Genomic DNA, 22,901 nt, shown 5'->3' with positions numbered 1-22,901 from the left:
TGATTATAATTATAATTTATAATTTTCTTTCATAATTTAGATTACCAATTGGGAAACACAAATAGCTACTAGTTATTGACCATAAACCTTTCTCAGCTATATTGGGAAGAGCACACACTTTGGAATCAGAAAATCAAGACTTTGAAATGTGGCTTTGCACCTTGTAGCTGGGTGATATCATCTGAGCCTGTTTTCTCATCTTTCAAATTTGGACAATGTTATTTAGTTCTCTACAAGAATTCTTGTAAAGCTCCTAATGTAACATCTGGTGTGTAATAGTCACTCACACTGCAGCTATTAGTCTTCTAACATTTGTATGTTCTTAAGCTTGAAGAGTGACAAAGATATGACCTCATCCATTCACATATGGAGCTTCTCATTCACTCAGTAGACAGTTGCTGCAAATCCACTATTTGACAGCTACTGTGAAGAAGGCAAAGTCACAGTTGTCATTACTTGCTTTAGCAGGTTTGGAGATGACAAGGGTCAGGGTGGAGAGATGATCATGAGCAGGTGCCTCCTATAATCCATCAATGAGCAGGATTTGGGACATTAGCCTTAAGGGTGGGAAGATCAAAGATAAAACCTGAAGTTTTCCAAACCTGATGGATATTTTTTCCTCACATATATATGTATGTTTTCCATGTATATATGTATACGTTTTGTGGGTAGAAAAATAATGTGGGTATGATTCCTGGATTACTGTAGGAGAACACGTTTCTAAGTTATTGAATCATATTTGGCACTAATTAATTCCCCCTTTGGCTCTACAATCTCCCTCCAAAAATTCAGTCAAAGTCAAGAGGGTTTAGAAGCCAACAAATGGAGATGATACGTCTTACCATTAAGAATGATGCTGAATAAGACGTGCATTTAGAGAGTTATTTGAAGAGAGAAGGAAGCAAGGAGGAAGATCACAGAGAATTTTACTATTAACATAATAAAATGTTGCCTGTCTCCTCGCACATTTAACCTCCTAGACAAGTTTCATTTTTAGAATGACAAAAACCACTAGAAGTGTTGGGTAAATTACGTTAATTATTGGAATGTTTTTATAAATCTCCACATGGCCTTCCGCTATACGCCTTACCTGTGCTTTTCAGGTGGGAACTGTGAATCAAACGTGATATTCTGCTTTTCATTTTCTCTGTACTGCTTCTTCTTTTCAGTGTTGCTGAAATAAAAATGATTCTGCTCATGTAGCTGGACATGCTTAGAATATAGGACAGGTTTTGTTACATTTCTCTTCCTGTAGATAGAATCTATTTTAGCTTGAATCAAGGGTCACAGAATAAAACTAATCAAGAAAATAGAGGAACACACGTCTCTTTCCTCTGGTGGTAGAAGTTGAATTCCCTTCTGGCTTTGCACCCATCTCTCTACTCGATCCCTTCTCCCCAGGCACTTTTGTGGGCTCAGCCTCTGCCCTCCTCTTCTCTCACAGTACTGAAAGCCAGGTGCATTTATCCTTCCTTGGTTTCAACAGCCACCACTGTATTGACGCTTCCCAATTCTATACCTCTGGACAAGAATTGGCTCCTAATAGTCAGACCCATATATTCAAACCCTCTTAACTTCTCCATTTGACTTTTTGCGGATGGCTCAATGTGAAATCATTTTCTCACTCAAACCTATTTCTGTATTCCCATCTCACCCAACAGCAATATTTTTCACCTACTTACTCATCCCAGAAGCTAGAAAGTATCATTGATTCTTCACTCTCCATTAACTTTCACCATTTTTCAATTGTCAAGTCCCGTCAATACTGTCTTCTTAATTTCCTGTAAATCTGTCCTTTACTTTCTATCTGCATTGTAACCACTGACTCATTTCAGACAACTGGCACATCTCACCTGAAATACTGTATAGCTCAGTAATGGTTTCCCTTCTTCCATTTTTGTCCTCCCCATCAATTATCTACACTGTTAGCGAAGTGATCTTTCCAAACGTGAATTGGGCTGTGCCACTTCTCTACTTAAAATCCTCAAAAGACTCATCATTGTCTTCAAGTTAAAACTCAAACTTGTTGGCATGGTATGCAAGGCCCACGCAGATGTGGTCCTTAGGAAATGAAAGCAGCTCCTGGCTGCAATCTTTCAGCCAACGTTTCTCCCTCCATCCCTCCCTGCCCCTTCCCCACTGAAACATATCCTGAGCTCAAACTACAGGATACTTTGGCATTTGCTGGAAGCTGCCATTTCTTTCTTATATCTATTATTTGTACTTTTGTATTTGCTGCTGCTTCTGCCTCCATTTCACTCACTTTTTTTTTTATTCTTCAATGACATCATCTCTTACAAAAGGCCTTCCTTGATTTTCCAAATCTAGAATTAGATGTCTCTTTGTTCTCCTTAGCAACATAGCAGCCAGTGATAGTCACTAGTGTGACCTATCACATTCTAGTGTATTCCTGGATGGTCTGTCCTCCCTCACGAACTCTCCCTGCCCAACTAGTCTATGAGGAGAAGTTCAATTCACAGTAACTACTTAGCAAATCTTTGATAAAAAAATGATTGAACGCATGTCTCCTTCACTTAGAGATGTTGTTATGTACCTTAATGATGCTATCTGAATAGACGTGGATTATCCTCTTTTTCTGCCTACGCAGATGAAGCATCTATAAAGTGGCTAGCCTAACATATAGAAAATTATTTTTTCTTTTTAAAATTCATTTTCAAATAGCTTTTACAGGGCTATTAGACATAATCAATGGCAGTTTTGAGAATTTTGTTGTAAAAATGATATATGTAACATGCACATACTTTTGAATTTGGGGTACAGAAACCTCATCAGACTCTATGATCGCAGCTATGTTCGTTATTCACAAGACAGTTATCAACAAGTTGTTTTTTTAATAAAATCATTCTTCCCACAAGGGAATGTATCTTTTCTTCTTATATTTAAATATATGTGATCAATCAATATACTGGCAATCAGAGAGTTTCTATTAATTTATATTAAAAATATTTTCTATTTTTCTATTAAAAAAGGGAAGAAAGTAGATAATATTCCCAAATATGTTTTCTAGAAAAGAAAATCTTAAACTGGGGACTCAGTCTTCTCCCTAATCCTAATTCTTGAGACTATCTCTCCATCAGCATAATAATTCAGATGATGTTGGGGGAGCACTCTTTGGTGGGTGTGGGACCAAACTAGTCTATTGCTCTGATTGACACTAGATGTTGATTAGCGGGCTTAAGCACACCAGTGAGAAAGGTGCAAAATCGACTGGACAGAACCAAGTTTAAAATTGTTTCTAAAAATCGAATCCGATGTTGTAGTAGAATGAAAGCTTTCACACACACAAGGGGAACAGAGTCTATGAAATAGGAGATTAAAAGAGCACAGTGAAAAAAAGAAACCCAGATAAAAAGAGCGAAAGAGGAAATAAACTTTAACAGCAGGATATGACATGACATGACATGAAAAAAAAAAAAGAATAAAAGTGTAGAAGGACAGGTGGGAGAACTAAATGCCAAAATTAATAACAAAAAAATAAAAGTCTCTGGGGCTGGTCCCGTGGCCGAGTGGTTAAGTTCGCGCGCTCTGCTGCAGGAGGCCCAGTGTTTCGTTGGTTCGAATCCTGGGCGCAGACATGGCACTGCTCATCAAACCACGCTGAGGCAGCGTCCCACATGCCACAACTAGAAGGACTCACAATGAAGAATATACAACTATGTACCGGGGGGCTTTGGGGAGAAAAAGGAAAAAATAAAATCTTTTAAAAAAAATAAAATAAAATAAAATAAAAGTCTGCCTATAGAAAACTGAAAAGAAAATATAAAGGACAGTAAAAGAATCTTCCAATTATAAATTTAAGTTTCAATGACCAAATATTGCTATATCTTAAGAATGTCAGGATAGTATTTCTTATATTGCATTATTCTTTTAACTTTCTTTAATTTAGAAGTATATATAAGATTCTTCACTTTGACAATTTTAAGGCCTACAGCAAATCAGTGTATCGTTAACGTGGCGTCTCCAGCTGGTTGCGCAGGCACATTAAGGTACTTGATATCATTTGAATCCGTAACAGCTGGGCTGTAACACTTTCAGCTGAGCAGGATTTTACCTATTTAACCTTTTTTCTTTTTAATGTACTTGCTTCCTCCTAAAATATTATCTGAGCTCCTGGAAGCCAAATAATTAAGATTGTCTCAAATGTGGTAATAAAATAAAGGAGCACAGTTTTAAGTGAAATGTTGTTGCTTTTCTCTTTAACCCTTGGCATCTCAGGAGTCTGACTATAGCTATTTTTGTCTTTTTTTAGTGCCTTGTTTCTGAGTCTCTTACTAATATGTAAATATTTTAGATTCATGCCAAATATATAAAGGCAGACTATAATAATACAAATAAAAGTATAAATATTAACCTAGAACATTAAAAAAGTAAACTTCATAAAGCTATCTTAATAGCAGATGATAAGGTACAGAGAATCTCTGCCCACCCCCCCCGCACCCCCCGCCCCCCAACAAACTAACAACGTAAAGATACAACATTCTTATCTGGCAAAGCAATTAAAAAAGTTTATGCAAGAGCACATAAGCAAATGTGAACAAATATTAATTCTTAGGTTTAAAACCTTTTAAAGCATCTCAATACACAGTTGTCAAGATTTTGCTATTTTGAAGGTGTTGTGCCAGAAAGATAAGTCAAAGGGACGGGGGATATGTAAGAAAAATGCATAGCTAATCACACCACAGGCCAGAATATAATAAACACTGCAAGCAAAATACAACAGGTAGGAAGGGTTCAAAGAAAGAAGGCATCACACTAGCAGGAAGAATCAGGAAATCTCATGGAGGATATGCTGTCCTAGATGGGTCTGGAAGGGTGGGCAGGATTTGGAAGACAGAGACATAGGGTATGACTTTTCTTTTTCCACTATGATTCTTCAGGTTTAGGCTCTCAGCCTATTTCATCAGATAGCACGTTTTTGCTGATTTCTCTTGCATTTCTGACTTTCTGTATCAATCCTCCACTACATAGCCTCACTGAGAAACAATCATACCAAATTAATCACTGTCTCCTGAGTAAACCAAACATTTTAAAAAATCCCTTTGCCTCTCTCTCTGCTTGCTCACGGCTGTCTTCTCTTCCCTTAAGCGGGTTGCAAACGAATAGAGTACAGTAGGCTTACTTCATTTTCAGTGTCTTTCTTGACTCCCCACCCCATGAATAAGTGCATTATCTCATAGGGATTTCCCAAACTCTTTACATGGTGTTTGATTACTGTTTCTTATATTGTATCACCTCATTTATAAGCTTGTTCCCCCAAACAAACGATGAGACTCCTGAGGGCATGGGCGATGATAAAAATCTCTGCATCCTCAGTCCCGGTGTCTCTCCCATGCTAACTATCCACCGTCCACACATATATACACATATATACCCTGGTGAAATCAGTTCTTGATGGAAGAACAGTAGGCGCAAATAGAACCAGGGCTTGTACAGCAAGGTTCACATACGTAGCCGTTGATACTGAAGAACAAACTCGGGCCTCTGGGGGTTCACCTCTTCCTCTGGCTGTGGACTAATAACAGGAGCACACGGGAGGTTAAGGGCATGCCACCTGGAAGCCCACGTCGCCGCCAGTAGCAGCGACCGTAATTTACTGGTCTATAATCCTCCATGCGTTTCAACGTGCTTTCCCGGCCATCATGTAAACGTTTCTCTTCGGTGGCCTAAAGTGGCCCTTCATTCTCTTCCAGAACCAGGGAAACACCTCCCTTTCTTTCAGATTGGGAGAAAAAACCCAGGGACTTTCCTGGGGCTGGGAGCGGGGATTCCCTCTCCGAGAACGTGCATTTTTCGCTCCGCCTACCCGAGCTGCAGGCGACCAAGGCGAAGGAGCTTGGGGCACCTTGGAACGCTCCAAGCACCCTGGGTCCCCCTCCTCCCAGAGAAGGGTCTGGAGCCCGGGAATCCGCTAATTAAGCTCGCCCCCATTGGTTGTCCCCAAGGCACCTCCATGCCGTCACTGTGTTATGCTAATGAGGGGGAGTCTCATTGGCTCGGCCTCCGGTGGCCGCGCCGAAGGGCTCCTGCGGGGAGAGCCGGGTGGGCTGCGTCTGGGACCAAAGCCCACGGGACCCTCGCGCCGCCCCGGGCTGTGCCGGGCGCAGGCCCGCCGGGGGAGCTGCTGCGGAGGCCGCTCTCGGAGGAGGATCTTTACCTGCCTTTCAGGAAAGTGCTTCCCCAGCTCGCCGCGCACACTCCCACCCCTCTCCCCTCTTTCTAGGCACCGCGCGGCTTTTTTCGGCGAAGTAACTTTTGCATTCCCGCCTCCCCCGAGTCCTGGGGACCAGAGGCGGTGCCGAGCCTGGGGGCGGTTCCTTGGCAGCGTTGATTCTTGTCAGAGCCAGACTTTTGCTCCTGGGCTTGCTTTGCATCCTCCCCATCACACCCTCAGGAGAGACGAGCCAGCCCCCTTTCAGCCGCAGCTTCCGGCTCAAAGCAGACCCCCTCCCCCCATCCCAGGCCCGGTCCCCTTCTCCTGTCCCTCTGTCGGCCACAGCATTTTTCTTAGTCCTCGCCCTCTACTCCGCAATATTTTCTTTCTTTCTCCTTCCTCCCCTCCATTTGTTGTTTTATGTTTCCCACTCTTTGAGGAAGGATGGTTGATTTGGAGAGCGAAGTCCCCCCTCTGCCTCCCAGGTACAGGTTTCGCGATTTGCTGCTAGGGGACCAAGGATGGCAAAACGACGACAGGTGAGTGGTGTGGTGCAGTGCTGTTCCGTGAATACAGCTGACAAGGAGACAGAGATGGAGAGGCTCAACAGGGGAAAGGAGGGAGAGGAGGAAAAGGGAGCCAGAGACTGGGGGAGGGAGTAAAAGGGACTCTTGGGTATGTCTCTCCATTTTGACTCTATACAGCAATTGCCATAGACAAGGAACTCTTTTCCCTTTTCACTTTCTTATTCTTGCAGTGCATTTATTTGGTGCTTATTCTTTTGTCTCTATGTGCTTTCCTAGGATGTGTGTAAGGCTGGTATGAGAAGTGCAATATGTCCAAATGGCACGCAATATCAGGGCCAAAGAATTTTCATTTTTCTCCCCTTAAGCGTTGTTCATCAAATTAAAAAATGTATCCAAGTTGGTTGAAAAAGCACATTAGAAACTTAAAATCTCCTGCACCTGTTTACTAGCTCCTTGTCAGTGTTGTCTTGGTCGGTGTCCACCTGCCACTGGGGATTTTATGCTCTTTAAACATTTGGAGTTGCAGGTAGACAATTGGTTTATATATGTAACAGGTAGTTAGTGAAAAAACGTTTGCAACTGAAAGTACTCACTTTGAACAGGTCAGTGTGACTCCTATTAATAATGGTGTTTGTATAGCATGATCACACCTTTTCACGATTAATGTATTTTTAACCTAAATAGTATATATGTCACAAAATTAAAACTGTTTCAACTAGAATATTTATCATTAGCAGAATATTGCTCATGTGTTTTATCTATAGCATCACTGCTTTGCCTAAACTTTTGAAATTCCTCCGGCTATCTCTGTCTCATTATTTAAAAAGCACTTTTTATGTTTCATTGAATTTGGTATTTTCTGGAATAGTCATTTCATGTATCACATGCCACACTTCCTTGTTTTTAAATGATATATGCATAATAACTAGGCTCTCAACTCAATTGAAATGTTTCCTTGAAGTTCAGTTTGTTATTGATGCTGTATTTTAATACGTAAAAGATCCATTATTGGTCCGATTCAAAATCTCCTCCCCGGTCACCACTGAGCAATACCTTCCTTCTTTTCCTCACCATCTCAGCGCCCAATACCAACTCCTATCCTTACACAGAGGGGATTTTGTCTTGGGCATCGAGTATAGACTTCTTTGGTCTCATATTAGTAATTTAAAGGGACACGGATGTTTCATAAAGGGTAATATTTCAATCCGATCTTTTTAGGGAAAAACATTTATATTGGTTAAAAGTTAAAAGAATAAATACCAATTTACCAGTATGCATGGAGAGTAAGGTGTTCTGGTTGACTGAAGATAAAGAAAAGACTATTTAAACAAATTTGCAGTGCTAGTTGACATTTAGATAAACTGTATCAGCCTAGTTAAATGATTAATCCAGTGAAGGGCATCTTCGTAGTGATTGAGTCTATATTGTTACTTCGGGACCTCAGGATCATCATGGAGAATAGAAATACTCATTGTAGAAAGCATGAGGCAGGCTGACTACATAGTAGCATTGTTTGTTTGTTTTTAATATTCTATCCAAGATATGAATGTGGTTGCCCTCATTTTCCTAAGGATGCTGCAGATATATTTCAGGAATTAAGAATTTTGGTTAGTCGAATGCTCTCTAAATAAGTCACTGCTATATTAAAAGAAAGTTTTGTACATTTATTTAAAATATCTATTATGATAAAAATTTATGCTAGTACAACTTGAACTTAAAAATTAGGCATTATTGGGCTGGCCCAGTGGCACAGCAGTTAAGTTTGCACATTCCACTTCGGTGGCCCAGGGTTCGCTCGCTGGTTCAGATCCTGGGTGTGGACCTATGCGCCGCTTGTCAAGCCACGCTGTGGTAGGCATCCCACATATAAAGTAGAGGAAGATGGGCATGGATGTTAGCTCAGCGCAGTCTTCCTCAGCAAAAATGAGGATTGGCAGCAGATGTTAGCTCAGGGCTAATCTTCCTCAAAAAAAAAAATAATAATAATAGGCATTATTTACTATTAAAATGAGGCATTAAACATTTCAAAAATTGTTCATCCATTTTTAAAGATTTGACTAATTTTGTGGCTTCATGAAAACTTAATATTTAGTTTTGGTTCCCCATCTTTGAAGATAGGATCCTTTGATTAACAGGGACGCAGGCTTCAATCCTTTGCTCATTTATTCACTAGCTGAGTGGCCTTGGGCAAGTTATTCAGCCATTATGAGATTCAATAATGTTGCTTCTGTAAGGTACAAGACTAACACTTAGTTGGCACTAAGCACTGGCTAGTGCTATATGTTAACTGTGCTATATGTTACATATATATGTGTGTGTGTATGTGTATATAGATATATAAACAAATATATTAACCTTTGCTATATGTTATCTCAGTCAATTCTCACACAATCCTTGAATAGTGGATAATTATTTTAAGGACTAGGAAACTAAATTTCTGCCAAATTAAATACTTGTCATGGTAATATATTTTATAACTGTAAAGATGACACTTGGGCTCAGTTCTGTGTAACTCAAATTCCTCAAGAAACTCTGAGCTTCTTTCCACTCAATTTGCATTTATAAGGATAATTTATAGCATCTAGCATAGTTTAGGTGCTCAATAAATGTTAGTTCCCTTCTTCACTTCTGATTTGCAGTTTGAAATTCTTTTTAATTTTTCTTCAGAATCCTAAATTAACATGTAGTAAGTAAAGCTATCTCTTTGGTCTTTAATATGGTCACGAATTTCTCTTTGCAATTAAGTCTGAGTAGCAATCTCATTCTACTTGGTTATCTCCATGGTCTCATTTCCTAGAGTTGAGAAGGAAGCAGTCTTTCATATGGGAATAGGTAGACAGGTTCAACCGACAGATACACTTAGTGCTCTGCCTATATTCCCTAGGCTGTTTTCTATGAATACCTTTTGCCTGAGGTTTTCTGGTTTATTTTGTTTTTTCCCCTGACCTTAAGAGCACACCAGGCCCACTTGGAAAGCAAGCCAGAAGTGCCACTGAGTATAAAGGGATTCGTTAGATAAATACCTTAGCTCCTTGATTGGGAAAATTCTGAACCATGGTCTACACTGTCCAGTGGGATTGAGCTCCAGTTGCCCATAGTGGTAACTGACTTGATATTGCCAGCTTTATTGGCTTCCTTCCCCACCTCTGCCCTACTGGCATTTTCTGGATCATTTCCCAAATAAACTACTTATGCTGCAGTCCTCATCTCAAGGTCTGCTTCTAGGGGAATCTGAACCCGGATAGATATCTTCTTGCTGTAGGGTCACATCCTAGAGAAGATGAGGCAATTAGATGATGGGAAAGTAGACACTTTCTATGTTGCTCTTCATTTTAAGAATTTAAATTTAATCTTAGTAGGACAGGTTGACTGACGTGTGACAATGAGTGAGGCATAAGATTGATGTGTGAAGGGGTGTTGGTATAGAGAGAATATTGGTGGGCTTATTGGGAAACAGGAAATGTCTGTGCCCCACCACAGATATTTTGTGAGCTAACCTTGGCTAGTTCAATTAAATTTATATTGTACCACCTTTTGGTAGGGACACACACACATATAACGTATGTGTAATATATCTGTGAATATATATATGATGTATATGCAATAGATCTGTATTCTATATGAAATATAGAATGCATAGATAATATGTGTGTAATGTATATATCAATGCCATTCTTACATAATCACTTCTCCCTCATTTGCATTCTGATACCTTTTCTGAATAGAACGTAAGGGAACAGAGTTAGACACAGGAGTGCAGATAATTTAGCACATGAATGATACTAGTTCTGGGAGGGCATGAGATAAGTTTGAGAGTTGCTAAATGACAACACTGCTTATGCCTTAGGGATGTCTGTTATGTATATGATGCATGTTTATTTCTTTGCCATCCTGAGTAAAACACAAAAATCCAGTTCAAATGCTTCGTCTAATATTTCTTTAATGGTCATTTATCCATTCAGCTAATATCTGAATGCATACTACATCCCAGGGCTCAATCAAGTTAGGTTTGGGGAAGAATATAGGAAAGAATGTTGGACAGTGCTTGGTCAGGAGGTGTTCACGGATACGATTAGAGGTGAACTTCACCCCAGAATACTGACAGTATTGTTTGTATTATGAGGATATCCTTGCAGAATTTCCATTTTAAGACTGTCAAGATTGTGCACCATTTGTAGGTAGGATATTCAATGTTTGCTTGCAAATCAAGTAGCTGAAGTCACTGTATTAGAGATGGCTCAAAGTATTCAATATATTTTGAATCTAATATTTAGAATACTTAGTATCTTCAAAGTTACTCTATGATTGAAACTAAAATGACCGGAGACTAAATTTAACTGGTTTTATATGGGAGCCATTCTGTAGTATGTAGAATTGTTGTAGTGTTAAAATCCATTGTTTTCTGTTTTAATATTTCTAAGATTCGTAAAACAATAAAGATATAGGATATTCTCCTGCAGTTAAAGGTTGGTAAATTTCAGGTTTTAAATGCCTTCAGCCAGTTGGAGCAGCCCTTCTCATCTTTCATCATGACTTAGTAATTTTAAAGTTTGGAAGACAATGCACTTGATGTTGGATAAATTATCACAACTGTGGATAAATTACTGTTAATGGACAATTCTCAGTGGCAGTCGTACAGGAGTAGGCTATTTATTTAATTAACACCATTCTATTTTCAAATATCTGATCAGTTTCATCTCCAGTAATTTTAAGTATTCTTTCATATTTTATAGGTGGCATTTAAAAGTAATACAAGCAAGTTGCCTAATGCATTGTAGTAATTGAAAACATAAAAGGGTTTGAACAAAGAGTACAGTTCAATCGATTAATAGTTTAAGAGTGTTTATAAAATGAGGAAAATGGGTAGCTTTTGGAGTATGTTTAGATGTCATACAATGCAAATATATTACTTTATATAATCTAATTAAATTGGGGGAATGGGTTTTAGATTGGCATATGGCATATTTATATAACTTACCAATTTTATCCCCCTTAATAAATTATATATTATTTTGAAAAATAGTAATTTAATGTAAAGTACTGACTCTAAGTTTGGAAGTTCAGGTCAATAAATCCACTTCTAAAATACTTTGTGTTATTAAGAAGAATGAAATGTTATTTTTACTGTTTAATTATATAGTGGAATCAACCATGCATATGCAATATCTATAAAAAAGATTTAAGCATTTATTGTTAGAGAATCCAGACAGTGCTGTGTTTCTTAGCACTGTCTATACTGTTAAGGGAAATCTCCATGAATAAAGCAGTAAAAAGTTACGTACTACTGAAGTAGGTAATGGTGCAAAAAAATGACTTTAGACATATATAGTATAAAACATAAAATGTGGAGAAAAATGCATTGTTTAATAATTATTGTTTTTTGATTGTCACCAAGAATTCAGATATTTATACTTTATATAAAACATATATGATTCCTTCCTTTTGATCTGCTGTTATAGATAAAATTGAAATGTGGCTTTTCAAACTACTTAGAATTTATTTTTAAAGTTTGATTCCATTCAGCCACTCTCACAGATCCACTTTTTGTAGATGGTTATGTATTAGTGATACCTTTTCGGTGAGTATTATACTTTTAACTTTTCAAAGTACCTCTACGTACAATAAATCTTGGACATGGAAGGTTGGAATGTAGTAATTTCATTTTCCACATAAGGTATCTGACATTTTCAGGAGATTAAACTTTCTACTAAAGGATTTCTCCATTGCAGCTTCAAGTTAATCTTGAGGGTAGGTGCAAAAACATTCTTCCAGATAGATGACCAAGAAAATGATTTCAGCTAACTTAATTGTTTGATCAAAATCATGAGCATACTTTTTGTCTTCTTTGTTAATAATGTAACTCAAGTTCCTCAAAAACAGATTTGGAAGGTAATATGAAAAATAATACAAATGAAGGCTAAAAACTCATAGTTTGATCTTATTATTGGTACGAAATAAAAATTAAATTAACAATATATTTAGTTATAGCATGTACCTGTACCTAGGCCACCATTTTATGTTTTTGCTGTTTTTAATAGTGAATATGATATTTATATTGGCTTTTAAAAATCATGTTCTTGTTTATTAAAATGTTTTATATGTTTGTAAATCATTTTGTCATTGATGGTTTATCTGTTTTATTAATGTATTTATATATTGCCAATGTTGTCTTTTTATGCCCTACGCTTGTCTAATTTCCTTTAAGGAAATGGCACCAAAAGAAATATTTTTCACAGTGAAATTTAACCGGTTACTTTACGTGTTTATAGTGTGAAACTAAATTAGCTTGACCTTTTCTGAGCAATATTTAATACCTTTGATAAGATGTTTTTAAACTAGTGCTTTTCCTGAGTTTTAAATTGGTAATTAAAATTTTCTCTGTAAAAGTAATCAAAACAATAGATAACGATCCAGAGAGAAAATTACTTTTACTCTTTGGCAATCCTTGACCAGATATGGGATTTTTTTTTTATGGGTCATAAAAAAACAATTCTTTTCACAAGGATCTTAATCATCAGACAGCAATCAAGTCACAATTTAAGAGAAAATCACTTGGAGAACAGAGTGAGAAGAAAAGGTTGCATCTGGAGCATGGACAAAATTTCATCCTCAGTACAAATTCAGAATTGGTTGTGTGGAGTTGTAGAAAATGAGATATAAGTGGAGGCAGGGGATTGCTGGCCCTTCTGATATTGCACGTGCTGCCCAAGTAGAGCAGATATGGAGAAGCAGGGCCAGAAACTTCTTTCTGGTAGAAGTAGTGGTGGCATATAAATTCTTAAATTTAAATCCTTAAAGTTGTATGCAAATGACCAAACTTTATGAACAAATTAGAAAGTCTGAGCATAGATATATATTTTACTCTTGCAGTTAAATAAAATATAAAGCATTGTTGAATCTGTCAAACATTTAATCGGACCATATTAAATATATCTAATATACATTTATAAATAATGATTATTGTACTTCATTCGAGTTAACATAGAAACCAAGAAATTTGCCACATATTACAAGCATGAGCTTTACTTTGTCAGCTAAACCACGTTATTAGTTTTCTTTTGCCTAAAACAGTCAGTATTGACAGCTTTTCTCTTATGAAGTATATCATTGTAGTTTTCTTAGTTATACACTCATGTATTACAGAACAAAGGCTGTGGTTCCTTAGGAGCTGAGGTTTCCTTGTACGCCCCGTAGATGCACTTGCCAACCATCTCTCCGACCTAAAGCTTTCTGCATATATGTTTGGCCTCATAATTTGTCCCAGTATATGGGCACTGTATGACCTGGAGCCACTGTGATATTTGATCTCATGTCTCTCATGTAGAAGAGTCACCATGTAAATGCCTACAGCAGATAAATAAAAACCCAGGCTCTGTGAAGGCAAGAAAGCACCATGAAAATGGTCTTGGATCCTTCATATCTGATCATCTGGAAGCAGAAGAGTGGATTAGAAATTCTTGACCTTGATTTCTCAATAACTAGATACAATTAGAACAAGCTGACTCTTAAAAAGAATCTAAGATGTACTATAACCTCAAGGGAAGAAGGAACCACTGCACATACTTGGATAAAATGTATCATTTTTGTAAACTAATTCAGTACACTAGTGGTATTAGAATTGTCTCCTTTGACTGGGAAGTGGAGATGGGTTTGGAGTTGGGAAGAGAAGAGATTAGAGGCTGGAAAGGAATAGAGAGAAAATGCTCCTAGGTGTTGGGGAGAAGAAGACCCAAAAGAAAGGATACTGAGGACAGTGAGATTCCTCTTCACAATTTAGTTTTGGATCGATCATATTTATCTTCATCTTTTTTTGTCAAATGGAAGCAGTGGAAGAAAACAAACAGGATCCTTGACTGTCAAGCCTGGCTGGTCTATAGAGGACTGCGGTTGGCAGCAAATCCCCAACTCTTTGACCCTTTCCTGTTTAAAGTCTTAACTGGTTGTGTCATTGGAACTGTGCTTTAGTACTCTCAACGCTACTGTGGTTATGCTTTGGCTCTGAAGAGTGACAATGATTTCCCTCTGTGCATGCATTCCTTGAACTCAGAGTTGTATTACTTCCAATTTTCACAGTATGTAAATTTGTGAAAGAAATGGACTTTGCATAGAAAGCCAAAAAACCAGTGAGTCTAAGAAATAAAGGACTGCTTGTTCTTGGCTTTCTTGCACTGGACTTTGCACAGAATTATAATGATGAATTGTTATTACAAGGGCACACTTAGCCCATCTTGTAAATCACTGTGTGAATAGGGATAAAAGCAGATTAACACATTTCAACCTCATTTAACTCCCTGTGGGAAAACTTGGAGATTGTGCACATATTGCAAACAACCATTATTAACAACGGGGACCAGATGTGTGGTTTAATAATGGACAGCCTACTGTCTCAGGTCTGTCAAAAATTGAAATACCACTCAATCTACTGGGAATCAGATAAGGTGACCACTAAGCTGCACAAGTACCAGTAAGGGGTGATGGCAATGACTTTGGTCACTGCCACATCATGTGGTGATGACATTGGAAGATTATAGATGGAAGAGTTCAGTATTTTGTTTTGATTTCTTGGCTCTCTCTTCACAAGAGTTCATGTGCTATTTCACCTATTTCTACTGAAAATACAGAAGATAGAAAATGGATGACGACGTTGAATATAGCACTTATCAAGACAGTGAACATTTACTAAGAGCTTAATATATGTCACACATTGTTGTAAGCATGTTGTATGTATTATTTCATTCCATCTTCACAGTGGCTCTGAGGAATTCTATTATTTTTTTCCTTTGTACAGATGAATTACCTGAGATACAGAAACACATAACTTGTTCCAAGTTATATAATTATAAGAGGTAGAACCAGAATCTAATTATTATGCATACCAGTTATATTTATAACATAAACAAATGTGCTCTAATGCTATTAAATAACACAAAGAACAAAATGCAAACAAATGGAAATGCTTTTGAAGGTAGAAAAATCACATAGTGTCTGGATCCCTCTAGGCTGGTATTACAATGCTTACTCGAAAGGAAAGTTGTGGAATTTTCGAAGTAGGTAATATTTCCTGGGAGAAAATATTTTTTTCCTCTAGAAGTAGAGTATTGTTCTTTTGACAGCCTGGAGAGAGTGGATTGAAATAGGAAATTAGTAAAACAACTAAAGCAGAGATTTTATCTCTATCTATCTATCTATCTATCTATCATCTATCCATCTAAAAAAAACCAAAGCATATACAAATCAAAAATACATCATATAAGATTGTATAATTAACTCATCAAGACTCTTAAAATGTCCACTTTGGAAACTTCTGCCAGGGTCATCCGTCTCCAATAGCTCTTTGTTACTTTACTTAATCCGTAACAATTATCTTTCTTTTGATATGGCTGGGTGGTTTTCCCAAGTTTCTCAGTAGAACTTTGGGGTCTCCTACTTCTACTTCCTAAGGTATTTGTACCTGTGTGAAATTCATTTTTCTCAACCATCGTACTGGTGATGATGAACACTCTCTTGCAGGTGTGTTGCGAGGTGTAGATGTGGCCGTGTGAAATTACTTGACTGAGGGCTTAATACTTATCCCTACCTATTAGTATGTTTCACTTGTTCCAAAGAAGATTTGCAATGGTTCACGTAAATACATGCCATAGCATGAAATAAATAGAAAATACAAGACAATGAAAAGATAATAAGTGGAAAAACCCAAATTCAGTGTAGAGTTGGTATACAACGTGAATTCCATGAGTTCCTCCATAGTCACTGGAGATGGGCCACAGAGTTAGCCAGAGCAAAGAAGAAGATATGATCAGTCATGTAAGATGAGAAATAAACCAGTAGTTCAGGAGAAATACAGCTTTCCTTGGTGTTCACATTGAAAGGACATTGCTCCCGTGGATCTTCAGTTAGTTACAATGTCCTCACCTACTTTCCTAACATAAAAGAATAGCAAGTTTCATAAAACTTTTATAACGTTCTCACCACCAGGTGCTGATATAACTTGAATTATTCACTTAAAGCAGATATGCAGGACACTCGTAAATGTATTTCAGATATATCTTGTAGGACAGAAAAAGGATCACCTGAGGTTACTGATGGCTTATGAGTCTTTCATATAGTCTTCCTTAAAAACTTTTGTTTTTATGTAGATGGCTTTGATTAATAATTAAGAATGCTCAGGGTTTAGAGTTACATTCTTTGTTGTGAACCTGAAGTGTGAATGTAGTCAATAGGCAAGGACAGACAGTCTACAAGGATTCTAACCAAAACACAAGCCTGAATTGTGGTTATTCTTACCTCCTCACAGATAGTAGATTAATTCATGTATTTTCTTTTCCCACAAATGCCTAAAGAAAACATTATACAACTCAACAGTCTATTAAGACTTTGAAAGTATCCTGAATTTAGTTATTTATATGGCCCTGTATATCTTTATCTATGTATATAGAAGTAGAAATGTCTCTAGATATATTTGTAGAGATACAAAGAGATATATAGTAAACACAAGCATTATAGCAGACTTCTGGTTGCTAAGCAATTGACATAATATAAATAGCCTCCAACTAGAACATCTTTTCAGTTTATTCATCACCACCAGTATCACTATCATCCTCCTGAATTCTCCATTTCAAAACTTTAGCGTAGTTTTTTACTGTGTTTTCAGCTTGCTTTCCCAATTAGTCCTTGATCTCCATCTATTCTTTTTTGGTAGGATTTTTCTTCTTTTTGTTTAAATTAATACAGCGTTTGCCAGTGTGCTTCATTGTTCCAAGTCTCTTCTATACACCCCACCTTCAGTAATCTTCCATTGCCAACTCAAGCCCCGTTCAACCTATGCATTTTCATCATCTTCTTGAATATGATTTTAACACAAAATAGTCATGTTTTAAACCTATGCTATGTCACTAGTGCTTAGTATGTGAAATTTAAACTGCTCAGCTCAGTATTCAGTGCTCTTCATTAATTGATTCCTTCATTAATTCCTCCTAAACTGTTTTTGAAATTTAATCACTGTAGTTATTCACAGAAATCACCCCTCACCTCACATGCTGATACCTGCTTCATCACCTCCGCTTGTGTGATACCATGATCTGAGGCTGTCTTGCATCTCTTCCCATCCATGTTATCCCCTCCTTCATGACCAGACCCAAAACTGGCCACAGAACCAGAGTTACTAATGAAATCTTTGAAATCACCCAGGGTGTTCAATATATTTTGCTTATGCTCTTGTTTAATAATTACTCTCACGCTATTTCAGATATAATATATAACTTTCTAGGGAAAAGCTATGTCTTTAATTCATTATGGATCTTCCAACATTATTTAACACAAGTGGTTTACACAAAGGCTCCAAGAATGTTAATTCTGTAATATAAAGAAGATATTTTTTAAAAAAATTCACAGCTATGAATATATATGTGCACCACATATATACATATATACATTATTATAATAAAAGTAAGGGGTCATTTGACTTTGAGATTTTTTTTCCCGCTGGGTAACAAAATAGTTTTTTAATGCTCCTTCTAAACCCAGGTATAGTAGTTTGAAGCATTTGACTTGAAAATGCCTTTCCCACATCTAGTTTAATATTCACAAGGAGCTTTCCTTTGGAAATGGCAAAGCAGAATGTGCTTCAGTCCATAATTCATACTGTGACAGTTCAAATGACTGTTAAAGTGAATTCTGAAATTTACATAACGAGCTGCTCAGTGAAAGCCATCAATCCACTTGACAGTCAGCAGTGCCATTGTCCAAGGGACTTGAGGAGGTGTTCTAAAAGGTCAACTGGATCTCACACTCAGATAGGTAGAGGTAGCAATCCTTACGTAATTGGGACAAACAGAAGGAATTCTTTTTTTTGGTCTTAAATCCTGTAAAAAAAATTTTTTTTCTTATTGAGGAATGTGTTTGTAATATTTTAGAGTATGTTTAATTTTGAATGTTAGTATGAATAGAATGATATTCTCGAGGAATAAAAACAATGTGAACTGTATCAGTGGCAGTTATCTAAACATGCTCCAAGTCTTTGAATAGAAGGTGGCACATTGTTCTAAAACATGTATATTCCTATTATTATTCTATTTACCAAGCCAGATTCTTACCTGTTTGTTTTTGTCGCATGGAATGACCACTTTTGATTTAGTTTCACTCTCCTTTTCAGTACCAGAAAGAAGCTTGTGATGCATGTCTTTACACTTACAGCTTTACTACCACGTGGCAGGTAGGAGAGAGACTAACTCTAGTCACGTACAGAAATATATAATTAAATGTGTGCTTAATAAAAAGACTAATTAAAGTGTTCATCATAAAGTTGTTCTGACTTGCTGATTCTCTTCCTCCTACAACATATTCCAAGTAACGTCTCCTTTTAGTAAACGCATATCATGAAGTGAGGGAGAAGTTGCTCTGTGCATCCAAAATTGTGTTCAAATTGAACTTATTCCTGCTCCCATATGAGGTAGAATGATGTATGAGAGGTACTTGAATGGTAAGATTCACACTATCCCTGAGCTTATATTGTGTTGGAGAGATGACATACAAAATAAGTATATAAATTAGAACATGGTACAACGAACAGTATTATGGGAGTATTGGAAAAAGTTTCTTGGAGAGCTCTCGAAAGAAAGTTTTGTAGATTAAGATTCATGTCTTAGAAATACAGTAGTAATGGCTAGCACAAAGGCACAGTTGTCTTCCACAGAGCTTTCTAGAACAGGGCATGTTCTAGGAAAAATGCAGTAACTAGACTAAATTGGAAACAATATATGAATACGTGAGGATTGATAATGGATATTAGTAGTTTGGGAGGAAGATTGTAGGAGAACTTATACTGCCAAGCGAAAGAGTTTGATTTTTTTTTTAATTCTGTAGACTGTGGGGAATTGTTGAAAGGTTTTGAATAGGAAGTGGCATGATGAAATTGTCGCTTTAATGGAATTATTATTTCAGAACTGTGTGGAATGGTTGGGAAGAGAAAGAGTGGGGAGATTCAGGAAGCGACTAAGTGGGCTAAAAGAAGTAGAGCTGTGATAGTGAAGAAGGCAAAAAAGATCTAATAAGAAACTTTAGAAGTGTCGTTAGCAAACTTGGGAATGGATTGGGGTGAAGAATATCGATGTTGTGAAATGAGAAGAAATATGAAAAGAGGATCAATTTGTGTTAGTGTCTGTCTTGTTCATCCAATGCAATTAGATATTATTCATTGGATTATAAATTCTACGGAACATAATTTCTAGTTTCTAATTAATTTGCCTCGCAAAAACATCCAAGAAAGGTGCTATGCAGTGTACTCATTTTGTTATTGATCACATTCAATACAATTCAACAAGCAATAGTTAAGTCCTGACCATTAGTTGTGGTCTGTGCTAATGTCTCTGAAAACAAAGAATAAGATGTTTTCAACTTTCCTTTATCTCAGGAAGGGAAGGACAAAAAACAAGTAATTACTATATAGCATACTATCTAAAAATAATGTAAGTATGAACAAATTATAGAGCTAGCACAGAGGGAAAATGATTATGTGATTATATTATGTACATGTAATATGTACACATAAAAGCAGCTATATTGCATTTAAACCTTTTTAAATTTATTGTTTTTGTATTCTTCACAACATGGATGAAAAGGTAAAGCAATTCCATGTGTATTTTATAGGTAGCAACTCAACTAAAAATAACGTAAATGCCTGACAAAAATAGCAGAAATCCTCTATTGATTCTTTCAGTCGCGAATTATAGAAAACTCAGCTAGGATAGCCTTAATAATTAATAAACTCAACAAAACGAGACGTCTGGAACTAGAGCAGTTTCAAGATTGACTTAAGAGCCCAGGATATATGCATTTTCCCCTCGGCATCCTTTGACTTATGTTACTCTATCTGTGTTACCTGGCGCTGCTTCCCCTTGGTCCCTGAATGGCTGCTCTAGTTTGAGGTACTACCGTATCACATATAGTGACAAAGTCCAGAGGCAGAGAGAAGAGTTGTCCTCGTTATGCCCTTCTTAGAAGTGAGAAAAGTCTTCCAGAGGCATCCCAACAGATTTCCTCTCCTGTTCTGTTGTCTAGAATTGGTTTTGTGCCATGCCCAAGCCAAAGGGCAATGAGACCGCTATAAATGTCTTAGAAGAGTTCCATTCAATCTAAGGAGCTCCAGGTGGACTCAGCTTCCTCTGAAGCACTTTACAACTTTGAAGTGTATGAATAAAATCAAGTGTATTTACGGAAAAAAAAATATGTGTTTCTGCTGTTTTTAAAACAGCAATCAATGCCTATGAAAATGTTTGCTTTGGTTTTGGAATGAGGAAAGCAAGAGGAAAGTCAGAGTTATTTTATTTTAAAAAAAAGCTTTTAGAAGGTTTGTAGGAGCACATCCTAAGTAATGCTTGGTAAAAGTTGATTTATAATTGATATGCCTAAATTAAAAGCTGTTTTAATGAAATGGGATGAGTATGGCAGACTATAGAATCACTAACTGAGATAATGAACTAAAGGGGCTGTTAGCTCTCTTGGATCACCTGCAGACACCCAAGAGAATCAGGAGTACATAAGGATAGCCAAACGTATGTATAATAAATGTCCCAAATACACATACTCATGTTGCATACATTTTTAAGGAAGGTGACAACTTCTTCGAGTGACGATGATGGGCTTGTCTCAGAGGGGTCAGTCTTTGGTTGGGTGGACAACCCAAAGATAGCTAGTTTTAGTTGTAGAGCAGAAAAATTTAGTTTTAGAACAGTTATGTTTAAACTCATTAGAAAACTCAGTTGCAAATAACCCATTGAAATCATTTTATTCTTTTATTTTAAAAATTAAGTTTTGACCTTTAATCCTAATACTTCTAGACTATAAATAGTGTGCTAAGTAGTATTTTTGATAATATACTTTTAATGTGTAAAATTGCTGAAAGAACAGTTAAAATTCTTTGACTCCTTACATGCATACATAAACGTATGTTTATTTTATAGGGAGTGACTTTAAGGATTATATTTACACAAATGGAGTTATACCAGAGAAGATACAGTTTCATCAACTGCTGTTTCATTTAACATATTAAGTAGATCTCCTTAAATCTGTTAAGTGAAATGTATCTTTCAGTAGATTCCTGAAACGAGATTATTTATGATTGTATAATATTCCATAATATGAATATATCATATTGTTGTTGTTGTTAGACATTTAGGTTGCTTTCGTGCTGGTATTTTACATTCTTACCTCTAAATATTATAGGCATCTGTAAGGCCTCGCTGATGATTTCCCTAAAATAAATTCCTAAATGTGGAATTAGCCTGTCAATGAGTAAGCACATTGTATGGCTTGTAATGTCTATTTTCATAGTGTACTCCAGAAATACGTTTCAGTTTCTATGTACAATAATTATTCCATGCATTATTATTATTTGGTACAAATTAATGAGACCCCATAACTATACAGATTCTAGATCATTCTAAAATACAAGTTTATAACATGGTTTACTGGAGGGCACTCTGTTAGTCCTTTTTACTTTCCTTGTGCCTTTTCCTTGTATCATTGTATATTTGTATCATTGGCAAAAAAAGAAAAAATAATGAAATTGACGCTCAGTGCATGTATTAGCAATAACCATAAAAGTTACTGCTTGAAAAAATCGCAAAATGCTTTCAATAAGACATTGCTTTTGTTTGCTAATAAAATCTCTATTTTGCTGTGCGCTGGTAAAAAAAAAAAAATGGAAAAAGATGAACAAATCACACGCAGACCTTGCCCTCTAGGAAAAGCTAATGATGTAAATGAAGAATATTCAGGTTTTTATTATTTCAGGTAAATCATCCTGTTTGTGGCACACTATACCCGAGTGTAGGGCAACAGCTTTTACTTTAATTGTTTTATTTGTTTCCCTGGGTTTTTTCCTGCCTATTTAATCCATATTCAAATACTACCCCTGCAGAAATTGAACTGCAAAAGCTGAGAGATTCAACAGCCACTCCTTGAAATGGCAGTTTGGTTTAATCGGAAGAAGAGAATGTGCCGTCACTGTGCCTCAGCTGACAGGAAAGATTTTTTAAAATATTGATTATGATGATTATGATTATGATGATAGTAATTTTTCCACACTGTCTTATCAAGGCAGGAATCAGGCAGGTTTTGAGCCAGAGAGGTCTGGTTTTGAAAGATGGATCCGTTTTTCTCTGGAATGAATTAGATAGCTGGGAGCAATGGAGCACGTTAGTATG

At 36.8% G+C, this 22,901-nt stretch overlaps 1 protein-coding gene across 13 annotated transcripts in view; it reads left to right on the top strand.

Moving 5' to 3' along the window:
* The first annotated feature begins 5,828 nt into the window (after positions 1-5,828).
* Positions 5,829-22,901, top strand: part of KCNT2 (potassium sodium-activated channel subfamily T member 2) — a 350,894-nt gene continuing 333,821 nt past the window's right edge. For all 13 annotated transcript variants that reach the window (XR_011434198.1, XR_011434197.1, XR_011434196.1 and 10 more), the window contains exon 1: positions 5,829-6,711. Coding sequence is in view for 8 of the 13 variants with exons in the window: in XM_070255832.1 (XP_070111933.1) it covers positions 6,617-6,711 (95 nt within the window). In the remaining 5 variants the exon portion in view is untranslated. The remainder of the gene's footprint in view (positions 6,712-22,901) is intronic.

This window comes from Equus caballus, chromosome 30 (assembly GCF_041296265.1).
Source record: "Equus caballus isolate H_3958 breed thoroughbred chromosome 30, TB-T2T, whole genome shotgun sequence".
Lineage (NCBI taxonomy): Eukaryota > Metazoa > Chordata > Mammalia > Perissodactyla > Equidae > Equus > Equus caballus.
The sequence above is the reverse complement of the archived record's forward strand: the minus strand, read 5'-3'. Positions and strand labels throughout refer to the sequence as shown.